Raw genomic sequence first — 16,653 nt, forward strand, 5'->3', positions numbered from 1 at the left:
GTGGAGGCAGACACTGTGGGTGGGGGCGGAACTTGCATCACGCTGGTTCTACACAGCAGCATGCAGGGGCCCTCAAGGTGTGACACATTCCTTCTCCACTGAGTCCTCAGCACCCCGAGAGGCAGATTCTTTCTGTCCCAGTATATATGCATATATATATATATATATATATATATATATATATATATATATACACAAAGAGAAGAGAACACTAGGTTAGTCACGGGGGCTGAGACCCTGCCCTCCTGGGGCCTGCTTTCTCTATTTAGTAATGTGCTCCCACTTTGTATTTTAAAGATTTGTTTTAGTTTTAATTGTGTGTGTGTGCACACACACACACACACGTGCGCACGCACACGCGTGCAAGTGTCCCCAGAGGCCAGAAGAGGCTGTCAGATCTATTGCTGCTAGAGTTACAGGTGACTGTGAGCTGAACTTGGGTGCTTTGAGAGAGAGAGAGAGAGAGAGAGAGAGAGCAAGCATGCATACATGTAATACATGTATGTCTCTGTGTGTGCATGCATGCATATAGTGCACACATGTCACTGTGTATGTATGCTTATATGCATGTAATGTACATATGTATCTGTGTGTATGTGTGTGTGTGCATGCATGTAAAAAACATGTCTGTGTGTGTGTACGTATGCATGCATATATGGAATGCACATATGTCTGTGTGTGCATGCATGCATGTAATGCACTATGTCTCTGTGCATGTATGTCTCTATGTATGTGCATGTATGCATGTAGTACATGTATGTTTCTCTGTATGCATACATGTAATGCACATGTCTCTTGTGTGTGTGTGCATGCATGCATGCAATGCATGTATTCTCTCTGTGTGTGTATGTGTGCGCATGCATTCACATGCTCTTTTAACTGCTAAGCTATCTCTCCAGCATCCCACTGTGTAGCTTACTCTGGCCTTGAACTGCCTCAGTTTACTGAGTACCAGGAGACAGGGACAAGTCTCTCCACCCGGCTCCCTAGAGCCGTTAGAAAGCTCAGCACAACTGGGCAGTGGTGGCTCACGCCTTTAATCCTAGCATTTAGGAGGCAGAGGCAGGTGGATTTCTGAGTTCGAGGCTAGCCTGGTCTACAGAGTGAGTTCCAGGACAGCCAGGGCTATAGAAACCCTGTCTCGAAAAACAAAAACAAAACAAAACAAAACCAAAACAAAACAAAAAACAAAAACAAAAACAAAAATCTCAGCACACTAGGATCCAGGTTCCTCATAACTAGTTTGATACCCAGCGTTGCTTGGATTGGCCCTGGGCCTCTTTGATCTGGGTCCCAGATGCTGTGGATACCACCACTTCCACCCCAACAGTCTCACTATTTCCCTGCATTCAAAGCTGTGAGAGGCTCTGGGCTGTACCTCTGCTTTCCCTGCCCCAACCCACTGTCTCCCTGGTGTCCCAGAGGGAGCAGGAGTTGAAACCAGGACGGGGCTTTGTGCTTACTGCTGCCTGCTGAGTGCTGTCGCCTCTGGTGTCTCTTCAGGCACGGTGCTTGGGAAAACCATCAAGTTCCCACCTATGCAGTCTCTTTCGGTTGTGTGACATCTTTTTAGACTAGTGGTGTCCCTTCCACTGACACTAAACCTGCCGGGGAAAGCTTAGTATCTGCTGGCAGATCTTTTCTGTCCTTAAGTAGGACCAACACCTATATGGTCAGAGGGTGCTGTGCCAGGGTGCCTGGCTAGATTCTTTCTTGTGTGATCAGGACTGGCTTCCAGAAAAGTTTTGTTTACCAAGCCAACAGCTATATAGCTCCCTGGCACTGAGTGGTGGCCAAAGGGCACTGAAGCTTGTGTGACACTGCTGTCTTGGGGCCCAGAATGCTGGCATATTCTCTGTCCCTACCTACTCTCTCCCTATGGCCCAGGAGACTCAGCTAGGAGGCTAAGATCAGCTTGTATTCCAGAACTCAGTCTTCTGGCATGAACAGAAGTTTCTGGGGAAGCCCCAGGTAAATCCCCCACTCCCTGCCTGCAACATGTCTTGTCCCTGTGTGTTGGCATGGGCCTGCATGGTCCACTGGGCCCAGTATGGACCAGTTCCACCTCTAGGGAAACAAGGCTGGGGTTGCACTGTGGACTTCTTCAATCAGACCTGGCAACCAGGAACCACCCATACTCATGGATTTCCTGGAAGCAACATAACTCAAGCCAAGGACCGGGCTGGTTTAGCAGAGATGGGCTGCAGGCCCTGAGTGTCAGGGCTGCTGTGTCCCTGCTGTGTACTGCATGGCCCAGGCCTGGCTCCCTGTCAGCTTAGATTCCCTGAGAAGCCCCTCCCATGCACCTCAGGAATGCTCAGACAGAACCCCCAGTCTGAGGGAGGAGATAGTTCAGTTCCCTTCCTCATCCTGGGGATGCCCCACCCTGTAGAGACCATGCACCCTACCTGTCTGAAGGTCAGACAGTTCTGCTCTGTGTGTGCATGTGCGCGTGTGTATGCATGCATGTGTGTGTGAATGCATGTGCATGCATTTGTGTATATTTGTGCGCATGTGCACATACATGCATGTGCATGCATTTGTGTGTGCATGCACGTGTGTGTATGTATGCACACACTTGTGTATATGTGTGTGTGCACATGCATGCACGTGCATGGTTTTGTGTATGTGCGTGCACATGTGCATACACTTGTGTATATGTATATGTATGTGCACATTTGTGTATATGTATGTGCACATGCATGCATGTGCATGGTTTTGTGTGTGTGTGCATGCACTGTGTACGGATATGCTTGTGTGGAAGCTAGAGGACATCTTCGGATGTCATTCCTCAGGTTGTTTCCCATTTGAGACCGTGCCTGTCATTCCTCAGGTTCTATCCTTTTTTTGGTTTCCCATTTGAGACCGTGCCTCGCCTCTCACTGGTTTTGAAAATGAAGAGTAGCCAGAGAGTTCCAGGTCTCCGCCTCTGCAGTGGTGGCGTTGTATTACACAGTATCATAGCAGCCTAGGGGGAAAACCCACAGAAGACAAAACTATAAAAGCACAGAGGCTGGGGCTCAAACTTGGATCCTCACACTTGCACGGTGCACACCCACGCTTGCACGGTGCACACCTCACTTGCCTGAGCCACCTGGTCAGCCCGTATCCTGGCGGGCTTTGTTGTATTGTTCAGTGGAGATCAGTGAGACTCCTGCCTGTGAGGAGCAAACCCAGTGGTGTGGAGTAGCTCTCCTCTGCTCTTCCCTGTCCTGCTTCTCAGAAGAAGAGACTCCTGCTCTGACTTCAGTCCACACTCCTTCCCGTCTCCTCCAGAGCTCTTGCTCTCTTGATTTTGAACATTATCTCTTGACTTGCCCTGCCCTCACGGCGCTATGAGAGATGAGGACTTGACTCACTCCTGCAACTTCTTCCCTGCTGGGTCTGCAGGTTGCCATGGTTACGTTAAATAATATATATAGTTGGATGCGGCCTATGATCCTAGCAATTAGGAGTCCTAGATAGGAGAATCATGAGCTGGAGGCCAGCCTGGGCTACATAGTATCAGTCTAGCCAGGGCTATATAGCAAGATCCTGTTTCAAAGAAAAAAAACTACGCATGTAGCATCAGCTTCCGCTAGGTGGTGGCTCCATCTTCCCCTGAAAGGAGCCCCATGTGTGTTGGAGTTGGGTCTCCATTCGAGCGCCTTTGGCTTCTGTCCCTGTCACATTGATTGTCTGTAGTCACTCCTGTCAGGAGGAGTATTTACACCGTCACAATCTGTCAGCATTAGAAACCTGATTTGTCATAGGCGCTGATCTGTGCAGCATACTGGGCTTCGAAGGCCTGGTGCAGACAGGAGTCCAGCCAGAGCCTTGCTTAGCTTGTGCTCCTGAAGACTGTGGGAACAGTTGACCCTGGAGAATGAGGCTCGGGGGGCAAGGCAGGGTGGCAGCCGGCCTGATACCTCCATCTCCTCTGTGTGCAGCAAAGCTTCGAGGCGCACCAGGATGAGGCGGTGAGTGTCACTCACATGGTGAAAGCCGGCAGCGGTGTCTGGATGGCCTTCTCCTCTGGCTCTTCCATCCGCCTCTTTCACACGGAGACTCTGGAGCACCTTCAGGAGATCAACATCGCCACCAGGACCACCTTCCTCCTGCCAGGTGAGGCTGTACACCTAGTTTGAGATGAGGGGACAGACACTCATGGGTGCCAACAGGGGGCTGTGTAGTGGCCATCCCAGCTCATTAACTGCCAGGGCAGCCTTGGGCAGCCTTGAAAACCAGTTCATGGTGGACAGGAAGTGGCGGGACTGGGATTTATACACAGGCCTGTCCTATCAACGTGCTGATTCCTGACCCTCTAGGTTCCCTGTGCCATCTGAGCATGTGCCATCCTCAGGAGGTGGGCTCCAGGCCAGGTGGGCTTTCCTGTGCCAGGAGCTGGTACCAAAACCCCATGTTGGGCAGGGGGACCCAGGCTGTCTATATTGTCCTTCTGCTTGGAGTGACCAAAGCCTGATTCTGACTCAGAGCTTGCGGACAGGAAAGGAGACCCCGATCTGTCTCGTTCCTTAGACCTTTCCTGAAGAAAGGCATACGTACCTTTGTACATTTGTGATTCATCAGGTTTAGGGGCACCCTGGGGGTGAAGAGTTTGGGTGGCTACTCCTGGCCGCCTATGGGAGTGTGCTTCTGTTCCCTCTTCCAGAGCGGTCCGTGAGATGAGGGGGTGAGGCAGGAAGGGTTACCTTTGGGGCTCATACCACCCCCACCTCACCCCTCTGAAATCTCTGAGTTGACTTCCATTGTTTCACAGTGTTGCTGCCCATATGAAGGGGCTGCTTTGGAGACCCAGAGGCCCTGGCCCATTCTCCCTTCCACTCGCTTCTGGGATACCCATGGAGCTTCAGGCTCTGGCTTCCCCTCCTACTATCTCTGTCTCAGCTTCTACCAGTCCACTCAACCTGGGGCTAGTCAAGGAGAATGACCATTCTGTCCATCTGAGCACCTTAGGCAGAGCTGGGTTTGTTGGCTAGGAAACTGGACGAGCTCTGGGGACAGGGAAACAGTGACACTGTCCCCAGGGTCTGGCAGACAGGCTGTGGCAGGCTGGGGGTGGGTTTGAGCTGAGCTGAGGACCAACCTTCGCAGACTTAGGAAAGGCTTGCTGGGCAGCACCTTGGGGTCTGAGGGCCAGTGTCCTCTCCTGAGATCTGATCTTTAGCTCCAGCCATGACTCTGCCCAATCAGGGCACTGCCTAGAACTGATTGGCCATTAGCAAGCTAGGTAGCAGCAATGACTGTGGCAGCACCGAGCGCTGCCAGTCTGCCAGAGCCCCATGCTGAACAAAGCTCTGCTGATGACATCCCACTGTGCTCCAAGCCCTCAAGCTGTAGATGGTCCCCAAGTTACAGATGCGGACATAGCTGTCCTCAGCAGGGTTCTATGCCTTGTGGTGCAGTGGCTCAGAGTCCTACTGTGTGATAGGGAGTGAGGGACAAACACGCACACAGATACACAGACACACACACAGACACAGACACACAAACACAGAGAAAAACACACACAGACATACATAAACACAGAGACACATACATACACACAGAAATACACAGATATATACAGACACACAAATATATAAACATACACAGACACACACACACAGAAACACACATGTACAAATACACAGACACATGCACAAGACACACACAACCCCCCCACAGACATATATAATAAACACACATACACACACACACAGAGAAACACACAGATACATACAGACATACATACAGACACACAAATACACAAACATACACAGGCACACACACAGAAACACAAATACATACAGACACATGCACACAGACACACAAACAGACACATGCACATAGATGCACACACACACTGAAACACACAGACACACATAAACACACATACACACACAAATATGCATACACAGACACACATAGACACAGACAGAGAAATACAGACACACACAGACACACAGACACACACACAGGCATACTCAGGCACACACAGACACATACACACATACACACACAAATAGACATACAAACAGACACACACTCAAATACATAGACACACACACAGACACACAAATACACAGACATACAGATACACACACATATACACAATCTCAGAGTTTAGTCCTGGCTTAGCCATTGAGTGCTCTGGTCCCTTCATTGTTGGGGTGCAGTCCTGAGGGATTTTTGAGGGTGAAATCCCATAGCAAGGCTGGTGTTTTACACGACTGAGATGGGGACAGCTCCCTTTTGCACCATTCCCCTGCATCAGAGCCCTGTGTTACTCTTGGTCCTTTTCTTTCCACCTTTTCCTCTCCCTTCTTCCAGTTTGACTCTTATTTCCCGAAAGGCGGGGGTGGGAGGCGGACTAGTTTCATCCATTATACAACACAATAAAAAATTCTCCGTATCATAGAAATACTTCTGCATTTATCTTGATAGCTAAATTATTTCAAGATAATGGAACAATGGGAAAAATGGTTAATCTTATGGGCTTTTGAAAATCCCCGGTGTCTTGTCTAGTTGGGGCAGAGGAAAGTGAGAGGCGGCAGCTTCAGTTGTCAGAGGCCAGGCTGGGGGTGGAGAAGCACAGCCCTGCTGGGTCCCACGGCTGACACTCCTGAGGACCCCATACACTGTATTCCTGGCTTTTAGAGGGGAGGCACCACGGGTAAATGTGGTTGTTTCCAAGCCTGACCACTGTCACTCTGCTGGCCAGGTGGTGGGCACATCTTCTCTTGAGCCTCAGTTTCTCTATGGATGCAAAGGGTTGAGTCTGAGCTTGACTGGTCTGTACCTCAGATTCTTGTTGAATCCCATGCTCTACCTGGAAATGGTGGTCAACTCCTCCATTCCCATCTGTCACTCGGGAGTTCTTGTCATGAGAAGTCTCATTCCTGACAGGGATATTTACTACCAGCATTCTTGCTATCCTCACTGTTATCTTTATGTCCCTTTACGCTGGCCTATCGCCAGGTCTCTCCTTCAGGGCTTCTTTGCCTCTCTTGAGTTTCTAGGTCAGTGTCTTCCTCAAGGTGCCACCTGTGTGTGAGCAGACAGGGGGCGCTCTCCTGGGTCTGAGCCCTACACAGACTCCGCTCTCTAGTCCTGGCCATCCCTGCTTAGCCAAGCTGGGTATTTAACAGCGCTGAGTTGAGAGAGGCCCTGCCCCCCAAGCTGAGCTGGAGCCAGGCACAGTGGCAGGAATCAGAGGGCAGAGGGTGGCTTCCTGTCCACCCCACATGGTGCCCTGGAGGAAAAAAAGCTGAATGGGGTTTTAAAACTCTTTACTAGAGATATTTAAAACAGGCTTTTAAGTATTTCTTCCTCTCCCCCACACCACCAAATGAAATAATTGCATAATTAGTAATAAATTTGTTCTTCGTCTAAGTGTGGATTTTTTTAGGGTGTGTTAAAAAATTTATCACGCTTCCTTCCCCCACCCTTCCTTCCACTCGAGTACCCGACTGGTATTAATGCATTTTTTAAAAAAAACCTAACCTCCCTCCTCCTTTTAACTAGACAGGTCATTAATAAAATGTTCTCCGAGAGCCTGAGCTTTTAAAAGTTGTATATCTCCAGATAGGCGGCTATGGTGAGCAGAGCCCTGTGTGTTAAGTCTCTATGATCAAATATTTATCCACCATTAGAATTTTTTTCTTTTGGACTGTTTGTGAAGTGTCTCACTCTTTTCCTTGAGGCGGAAGGAGGCGAGGGGCCCCAGAACGAGGTCTGCAGATGAAGCCGTTTCTCACCTCTTGTCTGTTTGGCCTTCTGTCCCACTCTCCTTCCACCTGTCAATCAACTTCTGCTGTGGTTGGGATGAGGATGCCTTGGGTACCACATCCTGCTGGTCCCTGGGTTGGTCTCAGGAGTGGATGCTTTGGGTACCACCTCCTGCTGGTCCCTGGAATCTCAGGAGCTTATGGGAAGGAAGGGGCATGTGGGATCCAGCAGAGCTACAGCTCCCTGTCTTGACCTTGTTATTTTTGGGTTTGTAACTGGGATGGAGCTGATCTTAGCACATTAGAGCCTTTAAGTAATTATGAATATTACTCTATCTCCAGTGACTGGGTCCAATGGTCAAGCTGTGCTTAACTGTGTGTGTGTATCTACCCATCTACTCACCTACCCACTCTTCTAGTCATCTGTCCACCCATCTATGCATCTGTCTATCTGTCTATCTATCTATCTATCTATCTATCTATCTATCTATCTATCTATCTATCTATCTATCTACAAACCCATCCATCTAGCTACTTGCTAATCTGTCTGTCCGTATACTTATCTATCTATCCTTCCTTCGTTCCCTCGTTCATTCCTTCCTGCCTTCCACCCATCCATCCATCCTTCCTCTCTGCCATCTATTCACTGATCAATTGGATAATCCATTCATCTGTCCATTTATTTGCATACTTGCCAATCTGTCTATTCATTTGCCCACCCATTCATCCAATATCCACCCATCTATGCTTCCATCCATCCATCCATCCCTCCATCCATCCACCCACCGACCCATTCATCCATCCACTCACCCATCCATCCACTCACTCACCCATCCATCTACCCACCCACACATCCATTATCCATCCATCCATCCATCCACCCACCCATCCATTATCCATCCATCCATCCATCCATCCACCCATCCATCCATCCATCCACCCACCCATCCATTATCCATCCATCTATCCACCCACCCACCCACCCACCCATCCATCCATCCAACCATCCATTATCTATCCATCCATCCACCCATCCATCCACCCATCCATCCATCCACCCATCCACCCACCCACCCACTCATTTGTCTGTCCGACCGTTCATCCATCCCTCCACTTACCCACTGACTGATGTACCCTTCCGTTCACTCACTTATCCATCTATTTATTTGTCCATCCACCTACCCATCCACCCATTTGTTGGTAGCAGGCCTGTTCACAGGCTCTGCCCTGGTCCCCAAGATGCATGCACTGATGCCAACTTCTATTTGTCCTTTGCAGACCGTCCCACCTGCTTTTCACTGGGTCCTTGCAGCCTGGCTTGCTGTGTGTGGCCATTGCATGAACACTAACTGACCCTGTGTGCCAGGCAACTGAGCCCCTACACACAGAGCCCACACGGGGCTGGCATGATGTACTATGGCATTATTACCCTACTGTGTCCTCACAAACGTCCCTTTTATACATGGGGAACTGAGGTCTGACTGGGTGCCCACGCTCTAACCACAACACCATCTACCCTGTCTTGGGGGAAATCTGGACTGGATAGTGCCCCCATCTGAATGAACTAAGCTTGTGTCTCCTCTCTCTGCAGGCCAAAAGCACCTATGTGTCACCAGCCTCCTCATCTGCCAGGGTCTGCTCTGGGTAGGCACTGACCAGGGTGTCATTGTCCTGTTGCCTGTACCCCGACTGGAGGGCATCCCCAAGATCACAGGTGGGTGTGGGGCCTTGCTTCAGGGATGGGGGAGGGAACTGGGTCTAGACCCCTGCACTTCCCACTGAGTCCAGCCACTCTGTCCCTCTCACCTTAGCCAGGACATAGTAAAATGGTTATCCCAGTCTTCTCCTACCTAATGGATCTTAGTTTCCTGATCTGGGTGGAGTAGCTCACACTGGCCAAAGAATCTGAGGATTGTCTGAGACACCCAATTAATGGCAGAGGCTCTGCGGGCCCTGAAGGGCTTTATAGGTAGAAGTAAGTGTGGGCTCTGGAGATGGGCCCACATCAGATATGGCAGCCAGTCTGCCCTGATCTGTAACCCTAGGCCCAGAAGCAGGGTCAGGGGGAAGCCCTGGTGTTTATACAGTGGAGCTCTGGTCCCCTTTGTCTCTGCCCTGAAAGGGAAGATGGGGGTCGTCTGTAGTTGCTAGTGAGCACAGAGGTAAGAGGGAAGAGACAGCCTTGGGCCACCATGCCAGACCTTTGCCCTCTTCCAGACTCTGAGATTTCTAGGCATCCTGTCTTCATGATACACTTATTAGATCAGTGGTTGCATGCAAAGAGGCACCAGGCTGGGGTGGGACACAGGGGGCAGGTCATGACCAGGACAGCTGTGGACCGGGCAGTGGTGGGTGCTGTGGTGGAGAGAGACTAAGGAGTAACCGAGTGCCAGGTTCCTTGGAAGGATGCAGTCAGGATGCCCTGTGGCTGCTGGAGCTTGGCCGGAAGGAAGAGCTGCAGAGCCTGACATAAGACTTGGCTTCTGGCTGGAGAGATGGCTCAGTGGTTAAGAGCACTGGCTGCTCTTCCAGAGGTCCTGAGTTCAATTCCCAGCAACCACATAGTAGTTCATAACCTTCTATAGGGGGAATCTGATGCCCTCTTCTGGCCTGCGGATGTATAGACAGCAGAGTACTCATATATTAAATAAATAAAATAAAAAAAATAAAAAAAAAAACTTGGTTTCCTGGAGCTGAAAGGAAGTTATCAGTGAGGCTATCTCACCTTGGAGATGGAGAATGCCTCCACTTTGTAGAGTCATACTATGGAACATGGTGTAGACAGATCCCATGGCCTCTGGTAAGGTGTTAGCATAGACAGCAGAAGAAAATGTCCAACCCCAGAAAGTTCTTCAGAAGTCCTTGGGTGTCTCTCTTAACGAACACCCTGGTCTCTTGGGCCTTCTCCTCTTTCTCACAGGGAAAGGCATGGTGTCTCTCAATGGTCACTGTGGACCTGTGGCCTTCCTAGCTGTGGCCATGAGCATCCTGGCCCCTGACATCCTGCGGAGTGACCAGGAAGAGGCCGAGGGACCGCAGGCCGAGGAGGACAAGCCAGATGGGCAGGCTCATGAAACCGTGCCTGGGCCTGACAGCCACACAGCTCGGGAGCTGACCCGCAAGAAAGGCATCCTGCTCCAATATCGCCTGCGCTCCACGGCCCACCTCCCTGGGCCCCTGTTGTCTGTGCGGGAGCCAGCGCCTGCTGATGGTTCGGCTCTGGAACACAGTGAGGAGGACGGGTCCATCTACGAGATGGCCGATGACCCTGACGTCTGGGTCCGGAGCCGGCCCTGTGCCCGTGATGCCCACCGCAAGGAGATCTGCTCTGTGGCTATCATCTCTGGTGGACAAGGCTACCGCCATTTCGGCGGTGCTCCAGGTGGCCTGAGTGGGCGGGCGGCCCCATGCAGCGAGACAGACAGCACACTTCTCATCTGGCAGGTGCCCTTGGCTCTATAGCTGTCCACACTGCCCATCTGGAGGTCATAGGGCAGCTGGATCACTGCGGACATGCTGGGACCCTTTTGGCCCACCTGAATTTCCCTCAGGGACCTGCCCAGGCCACAGGACAGGCCTGGATTCTCCACTGAGGCCTTGGAAGAGCAGAGGAGAAACCTCTGGAAAAAAAATTTAGAATGTTTTGGGGAAGGGTTTTTTTTAGAGTCTTGGGGGAACGGAAGGATACACACAGAGAATATGGCCGTTTTGTTTTGTTTTGTTTTTGAAGCAAAAAACATAAAACCTCACCACTGCCTGCTGAACCTAGAACCTTTTGTTGGGGCTGAGTGAGGCTCCGAGGTGGGCGGGCCCCTCCAGGAGGAGTGTATGTGTGAGTGTCTGCGCGTGTGACTATAAATATATATATATAAATACGTATATACGATGTATATTATATGTATATAAATATGATCTGTACATAATGGGTCTCTGGGAGATGCTGGAATAAAAGGCAAGTTATATGTGGGCCCTGTGGGGTTTATGGGATGTCGTGGGGATGGGTCATAGGCAGGGGACGTTGGGGACCAAGGCCTGCCCTGCTCCGACATGAAGGACTGAAACCAAGCCGGGGCCAGGTTGGAGGCCACTCAAGAACACATTCCCTCTGGCTTTTTCCAAGGCAGTAATCGATAGCTACTATCAGCTACTTACTTTGCATATTAGCGATTCTGTCTGAAGTCTGTTGGCCACATTTCGGGTGTGTCCGGAAGAGCCCTGCCGAGTTGTGAACGGGTTAGGGAGCATCCATGACCATCGTCTTCATCATGGAGGAAGTTTTGCTTGCTGAAGGAGGGGCTCTTGGGTGCTCTCTGAGGCCTCTTAGAGAAAGGCTGGTCACCTTGCTCTAAGAGATCCTAGCATCTGGTGTCTGAAGCAGTGAGCAGAGCTTAGCCCGTGGCCTCCTCAGCAGCTGGGGTCCAAGGGAGGGGCAGCTCCTGAGCCTGGAGACATTGATGGACACCAGGCGCGCCCACGGCAGGCTGCAGGAGAGGAACAATAATGGGGCCTCTTACCTCTCCTGGCTGGACCCATCTTGAGAGTGCATCACCTGCTGCGGTGGGGGCAGGGGGATTACATTGAAAGCCCCTGCCAGCAAGGGCAGCCGCCCCTCCACCTCCACATCTATCTTCCTCTCCTCTGCTTGTGTGTCTGTCCACTGTCCGTGGGTCTTCCCTCCGTACTAGGGATGGCCGAACCGGGTACAGAGAGACGTGAGGCAGAGCTCTGTGGATGTGGGAGGTGAACTCTCAATGAGGCTTGCCCACAAAGTGCACTGAGAATTGTCCTCTGAAGGGCTGGGGACCCTAGTGGAAAAGCCAGAGTAAAAGCCTGGAAAGATCTAACTTTCAATAGAGCCATTCATTCATTCATTCATTCATTCACTCTTCCTTTTGCCTTTCCCAAGTTTCTGCATGCCAGGTACCATGGTAGTTGGTAGGGCCGTGGAGGTGACACACCAGAAGTGTGTGGTCTTCAGGTTGACCCGGAGCGAGGCTTCTGCAAAGGAGTGGAGCAAGCAAGCCACAGGAGGTGACTCATTCCTGGAGGGCAGGGGTCCAGTGTGGGTCTCCAGATGGGGCAGAGAGGACACTGGGTTCCCAGGAATCATTCAGTGGAAGGGCCTGGTTCCCACCCTGAAGCTATGGCTTTGATGGGAGTCTTCTCTGGGCCTCAGTTTCCCGTTTTCTATTAGAGGGAGAGTCACCGCTGTGCACCTGTCACCCGGTGGAAGAGACAAGCACTCCCTTTTCGGTTTGTCATGTTGATTTTCATGTCCTCTGACTTGATGGGACCCCATGTCTGTGCCTTCTGCCTGTTGGCCAGTGCTGGCCAGGATGTGACGGGCGAGGAGAAGCTGTATAGGACAAAGAGCAAGCCTGGACTCCAGGTGAGCTCCGCCAGCGCCTGCTGTGTGGCTCTCAGCATGGCCCTTGGTTTCCTCATCTATGACATCAGGACGGGCACTGCCTGGTCGAGGGTTCCCAGTGCTGCGACTATGGAAAGCGCTGTTGTAGCCTCCGACAGCAGCTGTGTGATTGTCCCCATGTCCTTGTCCCAGGCATTTGTGGCAGAAGTCTCCCCTTTTGTGAAGGAGCTGGTGGCCAAGAGCCCTGTCCCATCTTCTTACAGCTTGCTCATCTGGAGAAGACCTGGAGATTGAATAGGCTGTGAATTGCTGTCACTCAACACTGGGGCTTCAGTGAGCGGAGTGCATAACTCCCCCAGCAGAGACACTTCGCACTCGGGCAGTCAGACCGCACTGAGTGAGCCAGTTCTGCTTTCTCCCTCACTGTGTGATGTTCAGCAAGATCCTTAACCTTTCTGTATCTCATCAGAGGGGTCTCCAGGCCTTGGATTCTGTCATGAAGTTCAACTTCACTCGGCACTCAGCACATACTCAGGGTAGAGTGTAGTGAACAAGATACATGCTGGCCCTGTCTCAGTGACTCCCCTTCTGCCTGCCAGTGCAGAGGGACAGAGGAAGTGTTGGAGCTCCAGAGAGGAGGTGCAGAGAGGCAAGGACTGAATCAGTGGGGATGGGGCTCATGACATTGAACAGGGTTGGTAGGAAGACATATAGGAAGGGTGGGGGATTTGGGCAAAGACCTAGAAGGAAGTGAAGGGCAGGAGAGCATTCTGGGTCTAAAACATTCCAGGTGAGAACGGAAGACAAAGTAGGGGTGAGCCTACTGTGGGGGGAGCAAGGGGCATAGAAGACAGATGAGGAGAGGTTGGTGACATCAAAGTCACTGAAGAGTTTTAGTTGAGAGCGATCTTCTGGGCAGGAGAGAAGGCTTAGCTGTTAAAGGCTAAGCTCACCATTAAAGCTATCGGAGTGACCGATCTGTCTTAAGTTGATTTTGTTTTCTTTTGCTCATCCACTTATTTTGCATTTGTTTGCTTATTTATTTATTAAGACCAGTTTCATTATGAAGCCCAGGCTGGCCTCAAACTTGCAATCCTCCTGCCTCAGCCTCCCAAGTACTAGGATTCTGAGCAAGTAACACTGTGTCTGAGCCATCTTCCAGCCATCCTTGTTGGGGCGTCTGGGGGAATGTTGGGACCAGGAACCTTGGGGAGGGTTGTGCCATATTCTAGGTTCAGAGTTTAGGTTGGGGACACGTGGCCATACTCGGGGACCAGCCTGACTGAGCTCTCTCAGTGAGTAGCTGCTAGGGAGGAGATTCGAGACTTTCCAGTAGAGACAGCAGGTCTCAGGAGCTCTGCGAGGTGAACAGTAAGCAGGAGGAAGGCTGGGAAGCCTTAGCCCGGTGTGTCCATTCATGTCATGCTGACAAACTAACCAAGCCTGGGCGTTTTGTAAAGGCAAGAGGCTTATTTCACCCCCAGCTTAGTGAGGATGTGGTGGCTGACGACATTGCAGGGTGGGTGTGTATGCAGAAGGAGGGCTCAGGGGGTGCCTGTATCAGCAATAATTCACTGTTACAGACCCTCGGCAGTGAGAACAGCATTAATCCATTCCCAGGACTGAACTGCATCTTACTTGGCCCCTCCTCTAAAATGTCCCATAATGTCACCCCACCAACATGCCAACCTATAAGGACCTGCACATAAACCATAGAGTGTGGAATGAGGAGGTGGGGAACTTGAAGCCAGGGAAGGTGTTTGAGTTGGTCTGTCCAGTGCTAAGAGTCAGGCGAATCCAAGGGTCCCACCTCCATGTATTGTCACACAGGGTCATAGGATCCCCATGGGAACTCAGGGAACATGAACTGTGGCCACAATGTAGTTTCTTGTAGGTTGTTGTGCAACACACACAGTCACGTACCCACAACCCACACGCTCATATACACTCATTCAATGACACATACACATCTCCTCACACACTCATTCATACAAACCCCTATACTCACACACACCCACTCACAGATTGACACAAATACCCACAAGTTCAAAACCCTTTGATAGACAATACACTCAGTCACTCAAACATTTAAACCCCTATACACTCACACTCTCCCTTACACATGTGTATGCATGCATGCATGGACACACACACACGAGGGAGAGAGAGAGAGAAAGAGAGAGAGAGAGAGAGAGAGAGAGAGAGAGAGAGAGAGAGAGAGAGAGACGGAGAGAGAGAGAGACAGAGAGAGAGAGAGAGAGCATGTATTGTGTGTACAGTAGTTTTCCCACATGCCCTGTAGACAGGAGTAAACAACTCAAAAAATAGCTTCAGGAAGTCCCTGAAACCAAGCAGATTCACTAGGTCCCTCCTTCCCAGAGAGTATGTAAATAAGGGCTGCTGGGAGACACTCTCAGATAAGCACAGCTTTCTAGAAGCAGAGACTGACCAGCAGAGCTGCCTGGAAGGTTCTCAGACCAGCTGAGCTCCTGGAAAGGTCACTTTCTAACCTGTTGAGCTGCCTGCAGGCTGTGCAGTGTACTCCAGGTTCCTAGTTCTTGAGAGGTCACCCATACTGGGTGGGCCTTGGTGATGCAGCTGTCTTTGAGTCATTTTTGCTTCTGTAAGTGCCCCCCCCCCCCAACAATAAAGTTCTCTGGCTCACTAAGCTGGACTCTGAAGGTAGTCATACTTCGGTCTGTGTGAGTAGACATGCTCGCATCAGCCCAGGAATAGTGTCACACAATAGCATACTCACAAAAGCACACACACACCTGCCCATGCAAATGTTCCTTCATGCACATGAACAAACACACACATACACACACACACACACACACACACACACCCTGAAATTTATCTCTTTTCTGGGTCTTGTCCCTGTTGTCATGGGACCATCCTCATTCAGGGGCCATACTCATTGAGGAGGCAGGATGCGGTGCTAAGGAGCAGGACCAACTGCAGCAAACTTCTTGGAGGCAGCCAGGCTGGCTCAGCAGGTTTTGATCTGCTCAGATTTGGGACTGAGTCTTGGCTCTGTTACACATTGAGTATGGCCTTTGACAAGGAACAAACTACAGAATGTCCAGAGGTCCCCGGCTGAATAGGCAGGCAAGGAGGCTGTCTTCATGGGTCCTCTGAGCCCTGCTGTCTCAGCACATCTTTAGACACTAAAGGGAGGCAGGGGAGCTAGAAAAAAACTACACTAGACCTTAGTGGTCTAGACTGTAGGCACACATAGACTGGAGTGGTTCTGGCTGTAGGTACACATAGACTGTAGTGGTCCAGGCTGTAGGCACACATAAACTGTAGTGGTCCAGGCTGTACGCACACATAGACTGTAGTGGTCCAGGCTGTAGAAGCACAGAGACAGTAGTGGTCCAGGCTGTAGGCACACAGAGATAGTAGTGGTCCAGGCTGTAGGCACACATAGACTGTAGTGGTCCTGGCTGTAGGTTCAAATAGACTGTAGTGGTCCAGGCTGTAGAAGCACAGAGACAGTAGTGGTCCAGGCTGTAGGCACATAGACTTTAGTGGTCCTGGCTGTAGACACACATAGACAGTACTGGTCCACGC

At 50.8% G+C, this 16,653-nt stretch overlaps 1 protein-coding gene and 1 long non-coding RNA gene across 9 annotated transcripts in view; one reads left to right on the top strand and one right to left on the bottom strand.

Moving 5' to 3' along the window:
• Arhgef10l (Rho guanine nucleotide exchange factor 10 like) overlaps positions 1–11,676 on the top strand; it is a 134,176-nt gene extending 122,500 nt beyond the window's left edge. For all 8 annotated transcript variants that reach the window (XM_029475994.2, XM_021159512.3, XM_085838757.1 and 5 more), the window contains 3 exons: positions 3,930–4,104; positions 9,301–9,423; positions 10,630–11,676. In XM_029475994.2, the coding sequence (XP_029331854.1) occupies positions 3,930–4,104; positions 9,301–9,423; positions 10,630–11,171 (840 nt within the window). In that variant the 3' untranslated portion in view covers positions 11,172–11,676. The remainder of the gene's footprint in view (positions 1–3,929; positions 4,105–9,300; positions 9,424–10,629) is intronic.
• LOC110292281 (uncharacterized) lies at positions 41–9,292 on the bottom strand. Its single transcript, XR_003836431.2, has 3 exons — positions 8,998–9,292; positions 7,740–7,906; positions 41–132 (listed from the first exon to the last, which is right to left on the bottom strand). It is a non-coding gene; the product is annotated as an uncharacterized LOC110292281 (long non-coding RNA).
• Positions 11,677–16,653: the final 4,977 nt, after the last annotated feature.

This window comes from Mus caroli, unplaced genomic scaffold (assembly GCF_978045245.1).
Source record: "Mus caroli unplaced genomic scaffold, Mus_caroli_1 scaffold_6, whole genome shotgun sequence".
Taxonomy (NCBI): domain Eukaryota; kingdom Metazoa; phylum Chordata; class Mammalia; order Rodentia; family Muridae; genus Mus; species Mus caroli.